This window comes from Microchirus variegatus (assembly GCF_963457635.1).
Source record: "Microchirus variegatus genome assembly, chromosome: 2".
Classification (NCBI taxonomy): Eukaryota; Metazoa; Chordata; class Actinopteri; order Pleuronectiformes; family Soleidae; genus Microchirus; species Microchirus variegatus.
The window spans coordinates 5071546-5095671 of record NC_139803.1 but is presented as its reverse complement, the minus strand read 5'-3'; the positions used below and the strand labels follow the sequence as shown (position 1 = coordinate 5095671).

The window sequence follows — 24126 nt, the reverse complement described above, 5'->3', positions numbered from 1 at the left end:
CTACATCTTATAATGTTATTAGTGACTGATCTTGTTATGGTATCTTGCAATTGAATGTCTTAAAATGTGTATAAATATTGATCAGTGTTTGTCCAAAAGATGTTTTAATGATTTATTTGTTCTATGGATCAATGTTCACATTGAATAAGCTAAAACGATCACAAATCTTGTTTGAATAATGATTTTATTTATCTTTTTAGATTCATTTAGTAATCGATTATTCTACAAACACCGAGATTCTCCTCCAGTAAATTGAAGTATTTACATTTTAAAAAAAAGTAAATGGAAAAACCTGCGGTCTGTTGGTGGCGCTACTTCTCGATGTGGCCACAGGGGGGCAGTAATGAGCCGGTGACGCCCTGGTGTGTATTCACTTCACTTCCGGGGTAGCGTTTAGGTTCAAAGTTGAAATTCAAGAATCAGATTTGGACATCCATGATTAAAGATTTCACTATTATTCACACTCAGTCAAGATAAAACACGAGGAAACGATCCATAATACCAAAGAAAAGGAGAGATTATGATTAAAGTAGATTTTTTTCTTCCGTACTCCACACCAGGTGGTGGCGGTAGTGCGCCGAATCATTTTTTGCCAACCCTCATAAAACCTCAAAGAAGAAGAAGACGTAGATCACTTCCGGGGTGCAAACATGGCGGCTGAGAACGAGCTCTCCGCGCCGGGTCTCGGTCCTACCGGTGTTCCCGCTTCTTCACCGGTGCTACTGGCCGAGTCCGCCCCGCCGGGACGCGCGGGCCCGGACGGCTGGCTGCTCGGCTCCCAATCGGACGCCGAGAAGCAGTTTTCCCGCTGCGCCGCGAAGCTCCGAGCCCTGCGCTCGGACTCGAGCTGCCGACACCGAGAGGAGCTCAACCGCCTGTTTGATGAGCTGCTGTCGGAGAACTACAACAAAAGCGTGTTCCCCGGCATCAACATCCAAGCTGAGGTAACGGACTCTCGTCTGTCACGGTGTCGGTCATGAGACACGAAGACAACAGTGAAAACACGTGAAAACAAGATGCTTAAACACATCATCAGAGGCGGACACAGTACACAGCTTCATTACTTGAGTAAAAGTACACATACTTTTACAGACACACTAAATTTTACTCAAGTACAAGTAAAAGAACTACAGTCAACTATTTCACACTTAAGTACTTGTTTTTTTTTTAAAGTACTTGACCATCAAGAGTACATGTAAATATTGCATTACTACTGCCACAGTTCTTACATTTACGTATAGAAACGTCCTACATGGAGTTCTAACAAATGTTCATGTTGATACCTTGAAGAATGTAAAAGGAATTTAAAGTAAAATCAAGTCATTTTCATTTTTTTTTTTTACCTCTTAGGTTGCTTTATTTAACATTTCTCACTATAGCACAATGACAAACCTCTGTTTTAGAGTTTTACTGGATTATTTAATCCACATTTGAAGCTGACTGTGTTAAACACAGCATATACTCAAGATCATCAAATCTAATGCTCAGCTTACACAAATGTGTGCAATCTGACCATGGAGTTGTTGTTTTTAATAGAAGAAGTAACGTGTACTCACGGTTATGGATAGAAATGTATTTGAGTAAAGAGTACTCTAATATTTGCCTCTCAAATGTACTGAAGTAAAGTCGTAAGTACTCCCCTAAAATGAGGTGACTGCTACATTCAAATTTAAAATACCGTGGTCTTTTAGGTTTCGTGGTTGTTCGGCAGCTGAGACTCTACTGACTGCAATGATTGGTAGATGGCGGTAGGTGGCGCCACATGACGCCAAAACATGATTTCAAAACATAAACATGATGCAGAAGCCAAAATATTTTTTTAATGCAAATATCTTGGCTGTACTGTTGTTGTTGGTGAGTTCAGTTTGTTATATGAACATTATTCCTGAGTCTCTGTGACATATTAGGAGGATTTTATGGCCAGTTGCATTTAGATTTATTACATAATGCACCTTTAAGTCCTGTACTCAAGTAAATGTACCCCGTTACTGTCCGGCTCAGCTCATCATTGTATAAAAAAAGTCCCTCAAATGTTTTGGAAATTAATGTTGACGTGTTTTGAGTTTGAATAAAGATGGTTAAAATGATTAAATCACTAAACTTTGACACGTACCACTCTGTGAAAACAGGACGTACTTTTCTGTAAACAAGGGGACAGTGTTGTGGTTTAACCGACAGTCCAGATGTTATCACATGATTTTTTTTCCTTTTTCAGGATGTGTGTACTCTGCTGAAACACGGCAGCAGTCTGGTGCCGCTGACCCAGGAACATTTAGTCATCAAACTGTGTCAGCTCATCCATCATCTGCTCAATCAGCTGAAGGTAACTGAGCTCAGCCTCAAGCACCACCTGGTCAAAGAGCGTCCACCTGTCAATCATTCTTCTTCTTCTCCTTCAGGTAATAATGGACGAGCAGACGTTGGACGTGTTGTTGAAGTACACCACGAGTGCGGTGAAGACGTGCAGCACGTGGACACACTCTGACGTCCTCATCGCTCTTTCCACGGTCGTGTATGGGAACGGGCCTCAGTGTTACCAGGTCAGTGTTGTTTACACAGAACATTAAAGATAACTTTACAGAGAGTTTGTGTTGACACGTGTTTCCTTCATATCGTAGCACCTCAGTGACTTATTGGCTGAAGACGGAGTGCTGATGCTCTACGGTGACCCCACTCAGCCAAGTATGGAATTACGCCGCGTTGCTCTCACCTGTATGGCCAACATCTGTCTGAGGTAGGCGTTCATACACCTGTAAATGATGGTTTATTCTTTATTTATCATTAAGTTATTTATTGTTGCCTTGCATGCGATTGTTTCTCTGCAGAGTTCCTGGTCAGCCTCCTCCGGACGAACAGTGCAGAACGGTGTGTTTCAAAGTCTTCCTCAAAACGCTGCAGTCGCCCAAACCTCCCGACACCGACGACCTCTTCTACTGCATAGTATGGACTTTTATGGGATGGAACAACAATTGTGGTCACAAACGATGCCTTTGCTCGTCGCTGACACATGTCCTCTGTGTCCTCTGTGTTCTCCTGTGTGCAGGTGCTGCAGGCAGCTCTGAAAGGTCTTCAGTATTGTCTCTCAGGTGGGAAGTGGAAATACGGTGAAGGGGAGGAGCTTGGATCAGTTTTGGCGATGCTGAAGGTCAAAACCACGCCCTACTTTTTCTCCCCTCCACAAAAGGAACAAATGCGTCTGTGGTTATAAAGTGTTGCTGTGCTCGTGTTTCCTGCAGAGACTCATGTTCCACGGAGCTCCAGGGGTGAATGTGGATTGGCCGTCTGTGCTTTACCCGACTCCTCTTCCTCAGTACGAGGGTCTCTCTGCATCCAAAGCTGCTGAGTCACCAAAACCCTCTGAGCCAGTGGATGCTGCTGTGCCAGGCAAAGCCTCAGCGGTAGGAAGGACAAACCTCTCCACAGGAACACAGATTATCAAAGATTACATTCATTCATTCAAGTTCCATTTTCTCCCAAGAATAAAAAGAAGAAAGCCAGAGGACGGGGGAAGAAGAAGAGCACTGAGCTGAGCAGAGACGACGATGACAGAGAGGCGGCGTCTGCTCCTCAGAAAGGAGGCGTGGGAGAGGGAGAGTGTTTGGCTAAAGCGTCTGAGCCATCGTTTTACCCGTCCTGGAAGAGAAACAACTCTGACTCTGAGTTTTCTGACGCTGAGGGCAACGCACAGAGCAAACTAAGGTACGGAGAGATGCTTCTGTCACCGTTGAGCGCTGAGGTTTTTCTTGGCGGTTCATCTCGCTGGATTTGTCCTCTGTCAGGTTTTTCCTCGGTCGAGTGCGCGAGGGAGCGCTGCACTCGTTGCTCGGGGTGGTGAAATGTGTGGAGAAGCGGACGCTGTACGGTTACTGGTCGTCCTTCATCCCCGACTCTCCTGTCGGTGGACCACCTCCTCTCACTCTGCTCACCATAGTCCTGAAGGACACATCACCGAAGGTAAAAGCTCAGCTCACTCCTGTTGTCTCTGTGACTGTGACAACACGTGTATCTGTGTGTCTCTGTCTTTTTCAGGTCCGTGCGTGTGCACTTCAGGTGTTGTCAGCCATCTTGGACGGCTCTCGTCAGTTTCTGGCTGCGGCTGAAGATACGACGGCTCCTCGTACGTCTTACACGCCGTTCTCCTTCTTGTTGGCCACTGCCATCAGAGAGCTGCACCGATCTCTGACCCTGGCTCTGCTGGCCGAGAGCGCTCCTCAGACGCTGGTTCAGGTTATTAAGGTAAGAAATGGTCAGAAAAGTACTTTGTCACCGACACCAAGTCGTCATATAATGGTTTATTGTGTCCTGTGTGTTAGTGTCTGGCGTTTCTGGTGGCCAACGCTCCATACCACCGCCTCAGACCTGGTCTGCTCAGCGCGCTGTGCAAGCAGATCCGTCCCTTTGTGCGCCACAGAGGTCGGTTTGTGTTTTTACGTTTGTTCTTAAATCAAAGGGCATTTTAACGACGAGATAAAAAGAGTTGTTCTCTGTCTTTACAGACGTGAACGTTCGCGTGTCCGTCCTGACGCTCTACGGCTCTCTGTTGACGACTCAGGCTCCGCTCCCTGAGGTGCAGCTCATCCTGCAGCAGCCGGACAGCGGCGGCAGCGGCAGCAGCGCTGGATCCTTCACGCCGCAGGACTCCGCCCTCAGCTGGAGACAAAGACACGGAGAGTCTTCACCGTCTCAAACGCTCTCCGAGCGCGGCTCGCACACGCCCTCCCCGCGGGTCCCTCGCACGCCGGTGGAGAAGGACGGTTCGTCGCTGTGGCTGCTGCAGGTCTGCATCTCACTGGTGACTCAGCCCAGAGAGGACCAATCGGACAGCGAGGGCTGGGGCACAGGGGGCGGGGCTGTGCTGGAGCCTCCCCCTGTACGCCTCGAAGCGCTACAGGTGAGAGATGATGGATGTGAACGAGGCTTTGCTAGGTGGTGCTGTGATGCACTATCACACAACACCAGCATGTCTGAGCGCATGCGTAGAATCTCCCTTCTTCTCTGGGAGTTTTTCTTGGCCTTATCCCGAAAATATCCTGTACATTTGGTGAAAAGACTCCTGTAAGTTTATTAGAGCTGCCAGAGCAGCGTGAAGGTCCGACGCATGGAAATAATCCCTCGTTTGTTTATTTCCCTGTACTGGCGCACGTATGTGACGTAAAAGCATTTCTCTGTGTGTCGTCTTCAGGTCTTGTCCAGCCTGGTGCGCGGATACTTCTCTCTCACACGAGCGTGTTTGTGTGAGATCAAGCAGCTGAGCATATGCTGCCTCAGAGAGCCCGACCCGGCCATGCAGCTGCACGGAGCGATGGTGAGATCTGTGTCATGATTCAGAAATCCAGATGTGGCTTACATGAGCGCTGATGTTTGCCTGTTGTGCAGTTACTGGAGGTGTTTGGCACAGGAATCATCCAGCAGTACAAAGCGGAGAACAACGTGCCCGAGAGCTCACGGGTTCCACTGGAACAAGTACGTACACACTGTCCTTTCACTGTGTGTAGTTGTCTCCTATCAAGGACTGTGATAATGAGTGTGTGTGTGATGCAGGTGGTCCAGCTGTGGTCAGAAGTACTGAGCGGTCCACTGAACGCAGCCATGCAGAGTGAACAACAGCCCAAGCTGCAGGGCAGTGTGTGTGACACGCTGTCTGCCATCCTGCCTCAGGCCTTCGCTCAGCTGCCCGTGAGTCTGCTTCACTTCCTGTGCGTGTGTGTGTGTGTGTGTGTATGTGTGTGTGTGTGACACGTACAGTGTCGCCTTCTTTAGGACAAGACCCAGCTGATGTGTGTGACCGTGCTGCTGGGTCTGACCTACAGCGAAAACTACCTGGTGAAGATGGCAGCCGTCAGGGCTCTGGGGACCTACATCCTGTTCCCCTGTCTCAGGGAGGTGAGGACAACACGAGCTCACACCGAGCACCAGCATCACTCTTTTTAGATTCACTACTACAGACGCTGTGATGTCCTTACAGGACGTGATGTTCGTGGCAGACACGGCCAACGCCATCCTCGCTGCCCTCAGTGACGGGAGCACAAATGTGCGCGCCAAGGCGGCCTGGTCTTTAGGCAACCTCGCAGACGTGCTTATTATCAACATGTAAGAAAAGCACATCGCCTTAATCTGAATCAAACAAGAGTCCAGTGTGGGGTCAAGTGTGTGTGATTCGGGGTTAACGTGTTCTCTTCCTGTCCGTCAGGGAAACTCTGGGTGTTACTTTTCACGAGGAGCTGTCGGACATGCTACTGCTGAAGATGTTACACGCAGCGACTCGAGCGGCGGCCGACAAAGACAAGGTGAGAGCGTTCATCACGAAAATGCACCTGGAAACACAAACGAAGCCCTGCGACTCTCTGTCAAACTGCGTCTTCTCCCTCAAGGTGAAAGCCAACGCTGTGCGAGTTCTCGGGAACCTGCTCCATTTCCTGCGTGAGAGTCAGCTGACGCGCTCTGCTTTCCAGCACCCGGTGGAAGACGCCGTCCGTGCACTCGTGAAAACGGTCTTATCAGAGTCTACCATGAAGGTCCGCTGGAACGCCTGTTACGCCCTGGGAAACGCGTTCAGAAACCCCGCCCTGCCGCTCGGTGCGTGTGTTCACTCTGTCACTCACACACAAAGTTGCTCCCGTGTCAAACCGTTCTTTTCTTCCTCCCAGACTCCGCCCTGTGGTCCAGCGACGTGTTCTCCGCCCTCTGCCACGTCGTCACTTCCTGCAAGAACTTCAAGGTTCGAATCAAATCGGCCGCGGCCCTGGCTGTCCCCGCCCACCGCGGCTGCTACGGCGACGCGAAGCGATTCGCCGACGTGTGGCATTCCCTGACCACGGCGCTGCAGAACAGCGAGGACACCAACGACTTCTTGGAGTACCGCTACAGCGCCAGCCTGAGACACACGCTCTCCAAAGCTCTGCTGCACCTGCTCAGCCTCAGCCAGGCTCAGGACGTGACTGGCCTCGCCGCGTCGCTGCTCAGCGACGAGGGCACGAGCATCAGAGTGCATCTGATCAAATATCTCAGAGTGGAGGAGGAGGAGGAGGCGGCGGCGGCGGCGGCAGAGGGAGAGATGAACTCTTTAAACCCTCAGCACAGAATCACACACCTGAGAATGACTGTGAGCAGACTGAAGACGTTAGAGGCCGAGGGAGATAAAGAGGCTGTCATCAGTTTTCTGGAGGATTTACTGAAGACTTGTGAAGATGTATAGACATCATATCAACTCAGGAAATGTGATTTCTTAATGAATTCTGCAGTGGCCTTTTTTTTTTATCCTTCCATTTACTTTATCAGAGTAAGATACAATATATGGGGCAGGTGGTGCTGATGTATTATATATATATATATATATATATATATATATTTGTAGAAAAACGTCTTTCAGAGAAATCTCATTTTGATCATGTGAACTGAATTATATTATTCAACCCTATATAAATAATTTAGGTCAAATTATTTAAATCTTTATTTCATTTTTGAACATGGTTCATTGCACTTATAGACTTATTATTAAACACAGACTTATTCAATCTGTGCTTGAATTCACAGATGATGATGATGATGATGATGATGTACATGATCTGTCTCTGACATCATCATCATCATCATCGTCATCATCATCACACAGTATAATCATTACGTCATAAATCTTGTCATCAATTACGTCATCAATCTCATGTATTCCTTATTTAGTCAGATTATCATTGACTCCAAGATATCTTTTTTTTAATTTTATTTTTTTAAATAAAAGATAATTGTGAGACCAAAAATGATGAAGAAAACCAGTTGACTTTTATGTCTTCCTTCAATAAATGATCTCCGATCATGCAAAGACCGCTTTATGTTTGAATATGACACTTATTAAGTAACAAATATTTTTGTTTATGGAATTTATCTAACACAGAATCACACTTTTTTTATATTGTGCTTTTTTTTTTTTCCCAAAAATAAAATGTGTGAAATAAAATATATACATGTGTATATATATATATACAATACAAATGGACACATAAACATATTCATACTATTATATAACCCCCCCCCCCAGGAGAAAAATAATACATTAATAAAAAAATATAAATAAATAAATAAAAAGGTGCCACTAGTAATTACAGTATTTAGTAACAAGTTTTATTTAAAAATAAAAAGAACAGATCAAAATATATTCAATAAGAAAGTTTCTTATTGAAGTTTCTTGTTATTTTCTTCAAATTCTCTGATTTTTCACGGTAATTATGCAGTAATAGTCCCAGTGCCTGGTGCGGCCGTCAGGGGGCGATATAGTCTATGACCGAGGTGAGAGACGATGCTGATTGATTAGTGATGTCTGGATCGTCCGTGTGTGAACACCACGCACGACGGAGCGCAAATGGACGCGTTCGACTTGTTTCGTAAACTCGGAGCCGGAGCCAAGTTTGACCTGAAGAGGTTTGGACACGACGCCGCGCGGTTTAAGGTAAACTTAACATTTATAAAAAACATGATTGAGCTGTGATGATTTTAGCAGCAGCAGCAGCGGTGAGCCTGAGCCTCGGTTCGATTTGTTTTGGCTAGCACACGCTTGTACTAGCATGAACTTTGCTGCTCCGGTGTTTGTTTTGGACGTTTTTGGACATGATAGAAGGTGGAGGGACACCGTTTAGAAACATTCACGACTCCTGCTTCATTTGTATAGATCATCAGGACCCACGGAGGGGAAACGTCCTCCGATCCTCGCCCCTCAATCGATTACTTCGGTACAGGAGCAGCTAATGGAGCCCAGAGCAGGAGTCGTGGACTGGAGGAGGAGGAGGATGATGGAGGAGGAGAAGATGATGATGATGATGAGGAGGGAAGTGATGGAGGTGATTCTGGTGCAGGAGTCAAACGGAAGCGAGGACATGAAGAGAGTGGAGTGAGGACGAAGAAGAAGAAGAAAAAGAGCAAAGGAAAGCAGCTGGAAGGTAAGAGTGGACGATCATTCACTATCACATCATCAGATGTTTCCTCCCACTGTCCTAAAACTACGGTGGCTGGTAAGTGCAAAATAAAATGACAAAAATGAAACACTTTTACAAACTGTGGAACAAATTTACAAACTCTGAAACACTTTTACAAACTCTGAAACACTTTTACAAACTCTGAAACAAATTTACAAACTCTGAAACACTTTTACAAACTCTGAAACACTTTTACAAACTCTAAAAACACTTTTTACAAACTCTGAAACAAATTTACAAACTCTGAAACACTTTCAGCGTTTGTTGTCTTGTCAGTAAACAATAAATTATCTGTGTCTGTGTCTGTATTGATGTGTGTTTTGTCGTCCACGTTTGAAGGTGCACAAGGAAGTGGAATCGCGTGGACGTCCTCACTGGACAGACAGATTCAGACGCTGCCGAGCGGCGAGAAGGAGAAGAACTCTGTGAAGAGGCTGAAGCATCTTCACCAGGAGAAGGTGCTCACCATGACGCGGACAAACTCACAGTCGGGAGGCTTTCCTTCACGCGCGCTAACGTTCTGCTTCTCCGTACGCGATCGCAGGTCAATCGCATTCGCTCTCAGCACCGCATCAATGTCCACGGCTCGGACGTTCCCGACCCGGTGTGCACCTTTGAGGAGCTGCAGTCGGAGTATCGCCTCAACCCGCGCGTCCTTCAGAACCTCACAGACGCCGGGTTGACTTCCCCGACTCCCATACAGATGCAGGCGGTGCCGCTCATGATGCACGTGAGTACTGACGTTCACACAGAGGGAGCCTGTGGGTTTGTGATGTTATATTCACTGTGACACCGCTGTGACTCGTCTCTGTCTCAGAACCGCGAGCTCCTGGCCTGCGCTCCCACTGGATCCGGGAAGACTTTGGCGTTCTGTCTGCCGCTGCTGGCTCACCTGCAGCAGCCGACAAACCTGGGCTTCAGAGCCGTGATCATCTCCCCGACCAGGGAACTGGCCAGCCAGGTACGGTGTTTCTGGACAAGCCATGATGTCGGCGTCACTGTCGTCGTACTTTTGTGTCTGGAGACGACTTTGAGTGAAAGGAACACGATTATCTTTGGGGTTTTTGCTGAAAACAGAAAAAAAAAGCCCTGTTGATGGCCTCATCTGGCTGTGTTCCATTTAGCTTCTGAGGGAACTCTGCTGTTTGAAGATCAGAGATCTCAAACTTGGGGGCCCCAGGGCCACATGTGTCCCCCTAATATGCCGCCAATTAATATCAAGTTATTTCTGCATGTTTTTTTCCATTACTTTTCTGTCACAAATACATTTTTATTGTAAATATGGTCCCATATCAACAAAAATGCTTTTATTTTGAAATTGTTGTGAAATTAGGGCTGTCAAAAGATTAAAATTTTTAATCAGATTAATCACAGGGTAGCTGTGGATTAGTAACGATTAATCACGATTAATTATTTGTAAATATGCCAGAAAAATTCTAATTTTCTCCTTATATTGTTGTAGGAACGGAGAGATAAATAAAGTATGTGAAAATATAAATGAAAAGAACAATAAAATACTGTAAATAACTTTTTTTAAAAACCTATACAAACTTAGTAAAATATAAACATTACATTGTAAAGACAATATAAATATATAGAAGAAATAAAATACTGTAAATAACTCTTAAAAAAAACTTTAAAAAAAATATACATTGCACTGTAAATAACTAACATTATAAACAAAATATAAAGCATAGAAGTTAAATAGTTTTCTTACTAAACCCACAGCAGGAAATTCCTCAACAGCACCTTTGAAGCACTGCTTCTACTAGTTAGCGTTAGCGTCAGCTAGTGTTCTGACACTAATGTTAGCTGCTGTACAAGTCTGTGTCCCCGTTAGTTGGACAAAGTAATAAAAAAACTGTTCAGTAATAGCAGTCATTTATGTCTACCCGGAGCGCAATGATAGTGAGAAAATGCGTTTAAATAAATTAACGCGTTAATTCCACAAATTAATTAATTTTGACAGCCCTAAAAAAATGCTTTGTCGCGGTGGAAAAAGCATGATATAATTTTGAGCTCACCCACGTACTGAAAAGTGGCTTTTTCCACACAAAGTTAGTCATTTGAGTTTGAGAACCCTTGTTGAAGATGATGCAGCACATCCACACACCACATTCTCTTCTGTTCCATCATGCCGTGAGCTCTTCCAGGTGTGTTTTCAGCTGCTAACGTGTGTGTGTGTGTGTGTGTGTGTGTGTGTGTGTGTGTGTGTGTGTGTGTGTGTGTGTGTGTGTGTGTGTGTGTGTGTGTGTGTGTGTGTGTGTGTGTGTGTGTGTGTGTGTGTGTGTGTGTGTGTGTGTGTGTGTGTGTGTGTGTGTGTGTGTGTGTGTGTGTGTGTGTTCTCAGACGCACAGAGAGCTGCAGCGTCTGTCGGACGGCGTCGGCTTCAGAGTTCACATCATTGACAAAGCGTCGCTGGCAGCAAAGAAATATGGACCACAGTCAAACAAGAAATATGGTCGGTTTAAAGAAAAAGAGGAGGTAACTTTGAGAGTTCTTCCTCTGCGTCTTTGTGCTTGACCTGTGGTGTGTTTGTGTGTTCAGACGTTCTCGTCAGCACACCAAACAGACTGGTCTTCCTCCTGAAGCAGGATCCTCCAGCTCTGGACCTCAGCAGGTAACCTCTCCTCAGCCGGTTCATGGCTCTGTGTGTGTTTTTAACTCCGTCTTCATCATTGTTGTTGTTGTTGTTGTTCAGTGTGGAGTGGCTGGTGGTTGATGAGTCCGATAAGCTCTTTGAAGACGGTAAGTCAGGTTTCAGGGAGCAGCTGGCCACCGTCTTCCTCGCCTGCTCCAACCCAAAGGTGCGGCGGGCTTTTTTCAGCGCCACCTGCACGGCGGACGTGGACCAGTGGTGTCGCCTGAACCTCGACAACCTGGTGTCGGTCAACATCGGACACAGGTACACACACACACGCACTGGGTCGGCCTGTTTGACGCACGTCTGTGTGGCCTGGGTTCCTCTTTTCTAATATATATTTATATCATGGTGACAGAAACACAGCGGTGGAGACGGTGGAGCAGCAGCTGCTGTTTGTTGGTACAGAGAACGGCAAACTGGTGGCCATGAGGGACATGATTCAGAAGGTGAGGACATGACGACTGTCCCACAGTGAAACACGCGTGAACACCTGCTGAAGGACAGAGCTCTTTGTTTCAGGGTTTTCTGCCTCCCATGCTGGTCTTTGTTCAGTCTAAAGAGAGAGCGAGGGAGCTGTTCCATGAGCTGGTCTACGAAGGCATTAATGTGGAAGTGATCCACGCAGACCGCACGCAGCAGCAGGTAACACACACACACACACACACAGCAGCAGGTAACACACAGACACACGGCAGCAGGTAACACACACGCAGGTGCAGTTAACACAATCAGAGACACACACAGGAGCAGGTAACACACACACACAGGAGCAGGTAACACACACACAGGAGCAGGTAACACAGTCAGAGACAGACACACAGCAGCAGGTAACGCAGTCAGACACACACAGGAGCAGGTAACACACACGCAGCAGGTAACACAATCAGAGACACACACACACCCGCAGCAGGTAACACAGACACACAAACAGCAGCAGGCACCACACAGACACACAGAAGCAGGTAACACACACAGCAGCAAGTAACACACGCACACACACACAGGAGCAGGTAACACACACGCACAGCAGCTAACAGACACACACACACTGGTGTCCTCTGTCTCACTCTCTGTGTCTGATGGCGTTGGTTGGTTCATCCTCCTCTTGTGTGTGTGTGTGTGGTGTTTTCCAGAGAGATAATGTGGTGAACTGTTGTTGTGGTAAACAGTTGTTGTGGTAAACAGTTGTTGGTCCGTTTCTCATCCTCCTCTTGTGTGTGTGGTGTTTTCCAGAGAGACAACGTGGTGAACTGTTGTTGTGAACTCTTGTTGTGAACAGTTGTTATGGTGAACAGTTGTTGGTCCGTTCCTCGTCCTCCTCTTCTTGTGTGTGTGTGGTGTTTTCCAGAGAGACAACGTGGTGAACAGTTGTTGTGAACAGTTGTTGTTGTTGTGAGTTGTTGTTTTGGTAAACTGTTGTTGGTCCGTTCCTCATCCTCCTCTTGTGTGTGTGGTGTTTTCCAGAGAGACAACGTGGTGAACAGTTTCCGCTCAGGTCAGATCTGGGTGCTGATCTGCACGGCTCTGCTTGCCAGAGGAATCGACTTCAAAGGAGTCAACATCGTCCTCAACTACGACTTCCCCACCAGTGCTGTGGAATACATCCACCGCATCGGTGAGATCTCAGCGCTGCTCTACTGACAAACCTCTGATTTGTTTTGCACACATCACCGTTCCTCATCTCTCCTCTTTTAACGATGCGATTGTTTCCCCGTTGCTCAGGTCGCACAGGTCGAGCTGGACATCAGGGCAAGGCCGTCACCTTCTTCACAGAGAACGACAAACCGCTGCTGCGCAGGTGCGGCACAACTCACCCAATAAAAGGACGTCGTTTTTTCTTTGTTTTTTGTTTTTTTGTGCGCTCACTCTTTCTTCTCGTCTCCGAACAGCATCGCGAACGTCATCAAACAAGCAGGCTGTCCTGTCCCTGAGTACATGGTCGGCTTCAAGAAGACACACAGGTGAAGATGAAGATGATGATGTTTAAAACCCAACAGTTTGCTGTCATGGTGCTCATGTGTGTGTGTGTGTGTGTGTGTGTGTGTGTTCAGTAAAGACAAACACAGACTGGAGAAGAAGCCGCCAAAGAGAAACACCATTTGCACCACGCCTCACTTCTTGATGAAGAAGAAGAAGGACGAGGAGGAAGTGCCAGGACAGAAAAGACAGAAGAAGACAGGAGACGGAGAGAAGGAGTCAAAACGGCAGCGACCGAAGAAAAAGAATCAAGTGAAAAAAGGAACAGAAAAACAGAAGAAGGCTTCACAGAAGACGGGAGCCAAGTTAAAAAAGTGAGTTAAAGACCTTAATGAGTTCTTCTGTCAATAACTTTGAATTTACATCTTTGTTTTGTCTCTTTAGAAACAGAGCGGGGAAGAACAAGAAGACGCAGTAAAGACGACTGATGTGAAAATAAAGACGTGTGGACGTTTTCCTTCCTTTTCCCACGTGTGTGCTTTGTATTATCAGAGTATAAAATAAACACTTTTATATATAGTATTCAATGTGTATTTGTAATGTTTTAACACACATTCTTACCAATTATGAATAAAAATCAATTGTGATCTACTCAAGTACTGGACAGTTTTAGAGACATTCCAAGTCAAAAGTCCTGTATTTTTTTCTTTTTAAAAGAAATATTATGAATTTTGAGATGTTATTGTAATTAAAACAATACATTTCAGACATATTTACTGTACATTGAGAGAAATTTCACATAAAAAGTCGCACATTTGCACCTTTTAAGCAAATCTTTTGAGATGTAGGATTCTGCTTCACACTCCAGACCAGAAGGGGGCGGTAATTCACCTATAGATGGATGCCAATCGCTGAAAAACAAAAAGAAGAAGGAGTTATCGCGATAGCTTCTTCCTGAGATCTCGCCCGTGCATTATACTGCGGGAATCCCCACACGGTCTTCCTTTCTCAACATGGCACCGAAGGCGAAGAAGGAAGGTTCGTCAATCTTGTGGTTTTGAATGAATAAATGTCGCCGTTTCTTGTCGTCGATGCCGCGCGGCTTCTGTGAACGTCCCCGGAATTCAAAGACTGAGTGACCGGGTTTTAAATGATCTCAGTGTTTCGCTGTCAACGGTTAAAATACGTAGATAAACTCAAGTCGTGTCTCTGGCATGTATGACGGAACGTGATGCTAGGCTAACATTAGCACGTCGGCGTTGATATTGTTGACCAATGACTTTGCTGAGTCTTTAACATGCTTTGATTGTTTTTTTTAAATACATTTGCTGCCTATTACTGACTCATCGAAATCTGTGAATATCGATATATCGTGGATTATAAATCAATTTTGACTTAGTTTGCGTAGGCTAATCTGTCGTTACCGTAGTGTGCTAACTAGTTGCTAGTTAGCGGTACCCGCCGCCGCAGCAGTTCCACGTGTAAACGAGTCATTATTTAATATAAATACAATTAAACACGGTATGTGGTTCATTAACCATACACGTTTAAATCAGATGTTGATATTGTTTATTCGCAAATTGTCAATGAAATGCTCCTGCTGGTGTTTTTGAATGGGGTCAAATATTCGTATGCTCACATGGCGATGGTGGATGGGATTCATGCGTTTTCTGTTCTCTTTATTATTCATGACATACATGTGGGATACTGTGTTTGATTAAGGTGTGTCTTTATAACAAGACGTCTGCAAATGTGGTTCAACGGTGCTGCTGAACCTCCATCCCCGTCTGTCCGATCGTTTTAAATGTCAGTCAATCTAGATTTCCTCACCGAGGAATGAACCAGGAACTCAAGCTTACTGTCAACAGAAGCACTTTTGCCGTTTTAACTTCCAAACAAAACTTATGTAGATTTTTTTAACAGAATTTGACTGCTGTGCCACAAACGTGGGTCATATCATTGCCATAGCAACCCATGTTAATAGGGTTGTCTGGTTATATGCATCTGTAAATCTGATGTACCTACAGGACTATGAACCGCTGCCTAACCACCTGCCAATGTGTTTCTGTCTTAGCGGTCCCTGCCAAGACTGAGGCCAAGTCTCAGGCTCTGAAGGCCAAAAAGGCTGTGCTCAAAGGCGTTCACAGCCAGAGGAAGAAGAAAATCAGGACTTCTCCCACCTTCCGTCGCCCCAAGACTCTCCGTCTTCGTAGGCAGCCCAAGTATCCTCGCAAGAGTGCACCACGCAGAAACAAGTGAGTGTCACTGAGCACATGTTTGCTTACATATGTTCATGGATTAAAAAGGTGCACATGATGGTATGCGATCAAAGTATGAAAAAGCATGATTCTAGCTTTATATATCACTGATGCACCTAACTCAAGTTATCTCAACATTTGCTGAGAAGTGTCCATCTTATTGAGATGTTGTTATTTTTCTTCTATAGGCTGGATCACTACGCCATCATCAAGTTCCCCTTGACAACAGAGTCTGCAATGAAGAAAATTGAAGACAATAACACACTGGTGTTCATTGTTGATGTCAAGGCCAACAAGCATCAGATCAAGCACGCCGTCAAGAAGCTGTACGACATCGACGTCGCCAAAGTCAACACACTCATCAGGTACAAACCCCGTCTCATCTCTGGAAACAAACTTGATTTGTCACTTTATTGCATCTCATTGCCTCTGTTTTATCCCGACATGTTTCAGGCCTGATGGTGAGAAGAAAGCGTACGTTCGTCTCGCACCAGATTACGACGCGTTGGATGTTGCAAACAAGGTGAGTCCGGCCTTCTCTTTCCCCACATTCATTCTTTAGCTCTGTACAACGTGATTGTATTCAGCCCTGTGCACGTGATGTTAACTTTAAAACGTCTGAATGTTTATGATGCATTCAAAGGAACCACTGATGCCAGTAAATACTGCGTCAGTGTGTTCTGTGTTACTGAACCTTCTCTCTAACTTCATGTCGTCTCTTTTCTCTTCAGATTGGCATCATCTAAATTCTGGCTGAAGAGACTTGTGGAGTAATAAATTTATATAAACTGAACATGATCGGTGTCCGAGTGTTTGTAAGATGTCGAGAGAGATTAATACAAGACCATTTCTGGTTTCAGTGATGCTTTAAAAACAAACATGTTCTTTTATGCTGAATGAAGTGTATACAGTGTATATAAAGTAATCCTGAAGTTAAGTTCAAGACCTTTAATCAGCATTTTCCCATGTCTGATTTTGGAGTTTATTTCGTGTGATTTTGGCTCTTATTTCCCACTCGGGGGAACACGTTCATAGTTTCATAAACTAAAATGTATTGTTTCGTTTGTACTTCTGTTTTAATGAATAACTGATACACAGGTCATTTGATTGAAGAGTTTTATTCCCATACTGTTTCCTGGTTATTTTAAGGCTATGATGGAGCAGAAATAACTTGTGTTTATTTGATGATTACAGTGGTAACGTGTGAGTGAGTGATTTGGTCATTCGAGCGACACGTCTTCAGTAAGATTACAATCAAAGCAGAGTCGTGTATTAAATGACAGAGAAAACAAATCAGTAAATAGAAGTTTATATATTGTATTGCTTACATTCAATCACGTGTTTGTGACAACACGTTTATGAGAGGAAGGTTCGGACTGTGCCTTTAACCAAACCTCTGCAGATCGGGCACTTTCTCAGCGACGGTGCACACTCTTTGCACACCACCAGATGTCCACACGGGATGAAGACGATGTTGACTTCTTTGTCCATGCACACTTTACAGGTACGCTCTTCCTGTAGACGCCGCAGCTGCTCCTCCATAGGGAGGTCTGCAAACAAGAGACATTCAACTCAAGTTTTGCAATGACGAGTCCACACTGTGGATCAGGCAGAATTCTGCTACATCCTGTGAGGTTTACATCTGCCTTCATACCTGATAAATCTTGGCTTGGTGAAGTTGCTTCATTTGATTGGGCTGAAAATGGAACCGAAAACATGTTGGTGCTCAATAAAAACGTGCATTTACTTAATAAATCCACTTTAACATTGATATTATCTAGTTATTTACTGAGCGAGAAAATCATTGTTAGTTGCAGGCCAGAACAACTTTTTGGCCTGGGTTAAACCACTGGAACAGTTTAATCCAGTTTCCTCATTTGAACTATTCGTGCCCGCTCGTAAAAATGATTACCCATGAGGTCTCGGAGCAGGTGGACGTCATTTTTCTGGATCCAGTTGCGAAAAACCTCAGCTGCGGCGTTTCCCTTTGTGAGGACGAGCTCTATCAACCTGGCAGTTTGCTGCTGTGCCGTGGTCTGAGCCTGAAGACCGCTGTACTCCTCAGCAGCTGTAGAGGGACCAGGGGGGGAGTTTTAGTTTGACTCAAAGAAAGACTTAAATACAAAAAGGATAAACATACATAAAACATTTTGCTCTCTCAGATGCTCCAACACTGGCTCCACGCTCTTCAGACGCTGGATCAGCGCTGCCTGGTGTCTCTTCACAAAGGTGAAACCATCTGAAACAAAAGAAAATGGATTCACTGGTCTGGGAACAGCTGACAGTTGAAGTGACACTGGAACATCTTTCCACACCTGAAGCCATTGCCTCTTCCAGTATCTCGCGCTCCTCCTCTCTCTTCTGGTCCTCAGCACTCAGCAGGTCTGACACCAGCTCCTGGACGGTTCTGTAATTCTCTCCACTGGTCAGAATCTTGCTCTGGACTGTTTGTTTGACCAGACCTCTCTCGAAGCCCATTTCTAGAGCGGACTTAATCACCGGAGTATTCATCATGACGGCGTCTTCAGATCGCTCCTCTCCAGGACCGAGGTGAACCACTGAGGGAGGGTGAGTGGATGAGTGGAGCTGGATAAACATCATTCAGCTCTCAGTCATTTGACATTTCACACTCACCTGGAGGATCCACAAACTCTCTGGAGCTGCTTTCTCCATTTGTTAAAAGCTTTTGAAGAGGAAACGGAGAAGATAAAATCACAGTTAGTGACTGACTTTATTGAACCAAGCGATTCTGTCCTGATGATCTCCACTGACCTGCTCAAACAGCCGAGGGAAGCGAGCTTGTATCTGGTGAACAAACTCTTGTCCTTTCTCCTGCAGCAAATACTCGCACCTGAAAATAACCATTGAAGAATAAACCTCTCCACCCTTTAAGTTCATAAAATAAAGCCAGAACAGCAAAACTTACCGAGGAAACCACTTGGCATGTTCTACCCAAGGATCATCTCCACACTCCCAGCAGCGCAGACCTCCGTCACAGCAGAAACACTTGACGTCATCGTTACGACCTTCAGGACAAAAACACACAGAGCTTTCAGTCACTTGTGGATTCTGTGGAACATGGTTCTTTTAGACCTATTTGAATATATTGCCATTTTTTTTCACTTGTTTTGTGGTAATGACACACGCATTTCCCCGTGGGAACAATCACTGATGTCGTCCTTACCTACGTAGTAGAAGCCAGCTTTAGCCAGCTGATCGGGCCGCACAGGTATGCGAGACGGCCAGTTAATGAAGGTGAGCAGTCGCTCGTCGTTCTGCTGCATGGCAGGGTTAGAGACGTTACTGAGAGCCGGACCTCCTGCAGACAGCTGGGACGTCCCTGATCCTGAAGCTGATCCTGTAGCAGCTGCTGAGGCCGCTCCGGCCAGCGACACGTTGTCAGCTCTGTCCCCGCGGACAAAGCGACAGTTTGGATAATGTCTCTGGTGTTCGAACACAGCTCTGTCACCTGGCTCCCAGTTACTCAACTGCAAATATACATTAAAAAGTGGATGTAATGCACTCTTTAAACCCTCTTCTCCGGAGTTTGTAGGTGTTTTAGCCGCGCTCTCACCTGTCCTCCGCAGCTGAAGCAGGCCACGCGGTCGCCCTGGCCTAAATAGTAGAAGCCGGCCTTGGCGAGCTCTGCGGGGGTGATGATGGAGAGCGTCCACGAGTGGAAGGACTCCAGACGCTCCTGCTCTCGACGCATGCTCGGGTTGTGGCACGTGGGCCTCTGGTGGGACATGTCCTCCACTCCACGGGAGCTGAGTGGGCTGGAGGGCGGCGGAGCAGCGAAGGCCATGTTCAGGTATCCCAGCGGCTCTTCACCTTGGTTTGTCGTGTTCGGAGCAGCTGGACCTGGACCAGACAGCTGCAGGGAAAATGTAAGTTAAATACTACGAACATAGTACTTATTTATTAAGTGTTCATAGTGTCATAAAAACCACAATGATGACATTATTTAAATCACACGTCTCTTATTTTGGAAGGACTTTCTTACTGGTATGGCTGGAGCGATGCGGAGCGGGGAGAAAGCTGAGTGAGAGGAAGAGAGCAGGTTGGCTGTTGATGGGAGACTCTGGATGAACGAGCAGGTGGGCGACAGCTGCCTGTGTCTCTCTGTAGGACAGTCTCCGGCCTGCCAGCCGTCCGACATCACATTGCAGCGGAAACACTGGACGCGGTCGCCCACGCCGGTGTAGAACCAGCCGGCCCGCGCCAGACTTCGCTCTGTGACTCCGGAGGCCGGGAAACGGGCAAAGGTGGAGATGCGGAAGAGTTCTGCAGGTGAAAAACAACCTCATATATATATATACAGTATATAGTGACACGTTTCACTGAGAGCAGCAGATGATGATCAAAGACTGCCGTACCTGAGGAGTTGTCGTACTGGAGGTCAGGTGGTGGCCCATTCCGACACAGCTCCATTAAAAAGGGGCTGTTTTTAAGCTGAACAAGAGTTTCCATTTTTTTTTTTTAAATGTAGGTATTTCTATAAGAGGGAAAAGTGATGTCCTTTGAAAGGAGAGAGGTTTGAGAAAATCCAAGGTCTTGCCTCTTTCACACACACACACACTCATTCACACTGAACAGCAAATGGTAAAAAAAAAGATAAGCAGGAGGGAGGGAGGTTTCTGTCATAGTGAAACTTAGAAGCGCTTTTACAGAAGAAACAAAACTACCAGTCCAGCACGTGTTAGTGGCTAAAGTCTTCTTTTTCAGTAGCAGTGATTCCAACAGATGTGCAGTAAAAACATTAACATGTGTCCTCAGATCAGCCAGCATCACTGTCTCGTACCTCGATAGCAGACATGTCTAATAATTCACTGCCTGATTTCCATTCAGCACTGCAGTTCTTATCCTGGCACAAAGACCTGTGTTGACGACGCAGTCAGAACGCGCTTTTCTCCGTCCAAAAACGTGCAGATTTAGGGGTTGAAAATCAGAATCTACACTCTGAATAGTGTGAAAGATCAACCACTGTCCTTCCAGGTTTTACTGATGCTTTGGACGTTTCTTAACCCCCTCTGAAAAGGAGGGACATCTTTTTGGCGACCGCTGGATACGTTTGCCAACACCGTTGTTAAATTAGAAGCCATTCTTTTCACTGCCAGCTAAAAATAAACAGTTAAATGTACGTACTTTCTTCTTGGCCAGACGGTGTATTTATCCGACAAAGATAAAATAAATAATAATTCAAGCTTCATGCACACACACACACAGACCGAGGGATACCTGCTCTCAAACCCCTCCCCCCATCTTGGACATCACTTTTGTGGGTGTCTAAGCCTCCATCATTGAAGAATTAAAGCCCAATAAGAAAAGGAGTTTCCTCATATGACGGGGACAGTGGACTAACTTCAGTTTTATGGTGGCTGCACCTGTGGAATTAAACAAACAACAAATTAACATAAGGAACAAATATGTAAAAACATGGATCAGTTCATCTTTTAGGGGTCTTTCTTCTGGTTCGTTATTACAATAAACAGCACTCGAATTTGTGTAACGACACAATGGTGACTAACGTTATATTCGTAATTCGTAATCGAAAAATACTACGTAAAATACGTATTTGATGAAATAATGTAGACACACATGATACGTGTTGTGATTCAAGTCTTACTGTTTTGTAGAAAATGTCCCTTCCAATAAAGTAGCGACCGATCACGAGGCTTATCGTTCGAAAAATAGACGCCAACACAGGGAGCGAAGCGGAAAACCCAGTGTGTAGTAGCGGTGTGGTGCACAGGGGCAGCTCGGTACTTTCCTCGGTTATTCACCGCCACTCTCTTCCTGTTGTGACTCACATCCAACTCTTAGCTTCTCTCGCCATAGCTTCCACAGCTAACGTTAGCCGCGTCGTTTCATACCTGAGGTTTAGTTTTAATTGTAATTCAACGTTAAATTAAAACGTGTGTCGTCAGTGTTGCGTGACAATGTCACCCAAATCACCCAAAACACACACACACAATTACGTCAACGGACGTTATTAGCCTTAGCTTAGCGCCTGCTAACACAACGCTAAAGCTAACAACAAGCCAAACTTAATACACTGTAATTAAGCGCAGAAATGCGGAGAGAGGCCGCGAACATGGCGCACGGAGAGCGGCCGTGGTCGCGGGTGCCCTCGGTTCCCGGTGCGATGACACACTCACCCGCCAGTGGCCGCGGAAAGCCCCGGTAACGACGGAGCTTCTCGGCAGAAATGACACACCGATAACCCCGCGCTGCTACTTCCGGTTACCCGGGGCAATTTTAAACAAATGAGATGAGAAAGATGACGGAACGCGGATGAGTAATCCCTCAGGTTAATCCCCGAAGTATAAAACAAATAAACCCCTTACGTATAAAAAGAAAACCCCTTACGTGAACTCTACGGTTTTAACCATTTAGTACCGTCTGATTCAAGGTTAATATAGTGAACGAAACCTAACGAGATAAAGAAAACTAACATTGAAAAAAAACATAAAATAAAAACTCAATGAAACTGAATTGCGTGTTTATAAAACTAACTCAAATGAACTAAAATTGATAATAAACCTTTTGACATGGAGAGCGGAAGAGCCGAGATCGATTCCTGACATGTGTGTTTATAATAAACGTATCTTTATCAACGAAAAACAAACTATTGTTCTACTTGAAGGTCAAAGGTCAAAATGAGTAGGTTGAAATCCCTAACTAATAAAAGTCAAGTATACCCAACAGACAAAAAAACACAGATCAGGACAAACGTGGTATTATTTTGAGGAATAATGGCTGTTCAACTGTTCAAAAAGCCCTCTGGTGGACAAATGTAGTATTACATTTTGAGGAAAAATGGCTGTTCAATTATTCAAACTGCCCTCTGGTGGACAAATGTAGTGTTACATTGAGAGCTGCTCAACTATTGAAACTGCCCTCTGGTGGACAAACGTGGCATTACATTTTGAGGAATAATGGCTGTTCAATTGTTCAAACTGCCCTCTGGTGGACAAATGTAGTATTACATTTTGAGGAATAATGGCTGTTCAACTGTTCAAACTGCCCTCCGGTGGACAAATGTAGTATTACATTGAGAGCTGCTCAGCTGTTGAAACTGCCCTCCGGTGGACAAACGTGGTATTACATTTTGAGGAATAATGGCTGCTCAACAGTTGAAGCTGCCCTCTGGTGGACTTACGTGATATTACATGAAGATGAAATTTTGCTCAAATGTTGAAACTGCCCTCCTGTGGACAAACGTGGTATTACAGTGAGAGCTGCTGTGGTCGAATAAAGAATGCACTGGGAAAGTATAATAAAGACAGACTTTATTATTAATATATGTGTATGTATATATGTATACACGTATATATATACGTATGTGTGTATATATACATATATATTCCATTGATATTACATGTAGAGCTGCTCAACTGTTGAAAGTGCCCTCCTGTGGACAAACGTGATATTCCCTCCCTTCGTCTCCCCTCCATAAATCCATTTGGAATCTTCCACTTCCTGTTTGCCATGCGGAGCCAGCAGGAGCAGGAGGAGACACCCGGGAGGAGGACGAGGAGCAGCGGGGACAAACGTGGTAACTGCTGCTTAAAAATGATCCACACATTTCTTAGATGTTCTGTTGACGCTCTGTTTAAAACTGTTGTTAACATCCGACCTGAGTGATCTGATCACAGGTGTTCACATGACACCTGCTGCTAATGCTAATGCTAACGCTAATGTGACGTCACTGCTCCGCAGTAAACAAACACCTTTAATTTCATTTGTCTTCACGTACAAATTATGTTGTTTTCTGTTTGTTACAGAAAGACAAAGAATCCAGGAACTGTTCATGTTATTATTTCCTTTGTTTGGTCCAGAAAATGTTTGAAAAATGTTCATCAATGTTTCTCAAACCTGGAATTGATCATTCTCAAATGTCTTCTCTTTTTTTGTTTATCCACAAGACAAAAATGATTCTGTTTGAATTATTTCTTTGTTATAAGGAACAAAGAAACCAGAACATGTTCAACATTAAATAAACAACAACAGTTTATTGATTCTTAAAGTATTGGACAATTTATTTAGTCATGGTTTAATAATGCAGTAATCATTGCATACCTACTTGTTTTATATATTTTTTAAAAATCATCAGAGACACCATGATACGATTTTTCACTATATTTGAAAAATCATATATTGCGTTATACTGACAGCGCTATGATGAAAACAATGACTAGTTGCAGCACTAGAACAAAGACAAATGTCCACAGGTGTCCATGTGTATTTGTTTATAGAGCAGTAAAGTAGGATTCACCTGTGATTTCATCACCTCAGACGGACGTTAACAGCACTTGTCAACAGAGCCTCTGTTTAATGTGTC

The 24126-nt window shown here is 45.0% G+C and overlaps 4 protein-coding genes across 5 annotated transcripts; 3 read left to right on the top strand and 1 right to left on the bottom strand.

Moving 5' to 3' along the window:
* Positions 1–650: 650 nt before the first annotated feature.
* Positions 651–7195, top strand: heatr6 (HEAT repeat containing 6; the record flags this gene model as incomplete). The annotated part of the gene is made up of 20 exons (XM_083910440.1): positions 651–944; positions 2216–2323; positions 2400–2540; positions 2619–2734; positions 2826–2940; positions 3044–3145; positions 3237–3398; positions 3479–3699; positions 3780–3954; positions 4030–4236; positions 4314–4413; positions 4497–4891; positions 5183–5305; positions 5377–5463; positions 5542–5676; positions 5761–5883; positions 5966–6090; positions 6191–6287; positions 6372–6576; positions 6648–7195. 20 exons carry the CDS (start codon positions 651–653, stop codon positions 7193–7195), a joined length of 3579 nt encoding a protein of 1192 aa, XP_083766566.1.
* A 1132-nt stretch (positions 7196–8327) lies between these two features.
* ddx52 (DEAD (Asp-Glu-Ala-Asp) box polypeptide 52) lies at positions 8328–14096 on the top strand. The gene is made up of 15 exons (XM_083909793.1): positions 8328–8440; positions 8660–8927; positions 9303–9421; positions 9508–9693; positions 9781–9924; positions 11313–11424; positions 11511–11583; positions 11665–11868; positions 11963–12053; positions 12127–12249; positions 13072–13222; positions 13330–13405; positions 13497–13568; positions 13659–13898; positions 13969–14096. The coding sequence occupies exons 1-15, from the start codon at positions 8354–8356 to the stop codon at positions 14000–14002; spliced, it is 1980 nt and encodes a 659-aa protein (XP_083765919.1). The 5' UTR covers positions 8328–8353; the 3' UTR covers positions 14003–14096.
* Positions 14097–14501: 405 nt separating this feature from the next.
* On the top strand, positions 14502–16575 carry rpl23a (ribosomal protein L23a). Its single transcript, XM_083908123.1, has 5 exons — positions 14502–14562; positions 15599–15779; positions 15971–16147; positions 16236–16305; positions 16514–16575. The coding sequence occupies exons 1-5, from the start codon at positions 14538–14540 to the stop codon at positions 16526–16528; spliced, it is 468 nt and encodes a 155-aa protein (XP_083764249.1). The 5' UTR covers positions 14502–14537; the 3' UTR covers positions 16529–16575.
* Positions 16576–16715: 140 nt separating this feature from the next.
* On the bottom strand, positions 16716–22011 carry birc2 (baculoviral IAP repeat containing 2). 2 transcript variants are annotated; one of them, XM_083908103.1, is made up of 13 exons: positions 21941–22011; positions 20159–21166; positions 19786–20066; positions 19357–19656; positions 18967–19270; positions 18709–18808; positions 18555–18633; positions 18417–18465; positions 18098–18340; positions 17923–18021; positions 17695–17850; positions 17437–17478; positions 16716–17332 (listed from the first exon to the last, which is right to left on the bottom strand). In XM_083908103.1, the coding sequence occupies exons 2-13, from the start codon at positions 20250–20252 to the stop codon at positions 17139–17141; spliced, it is 1941 nt and encodes a 646-aa protein (XP_083764229.1). In that variant the 5' UTR covers positions 20253–21166; positions 21941–22011; the 3' UTR covers positions 16716–17138. The 2 variants fall into 2 exon arrangements, with proteins under 2 accessions (XP_083764229.1, XP_083764230.1); XM_083908104.1 differs by lacking the exon at positions 21941–22011 and adding an exon at positions 21409–21906.
* Positions 22012–24126: the final 2115 nt, after the last annotated feature.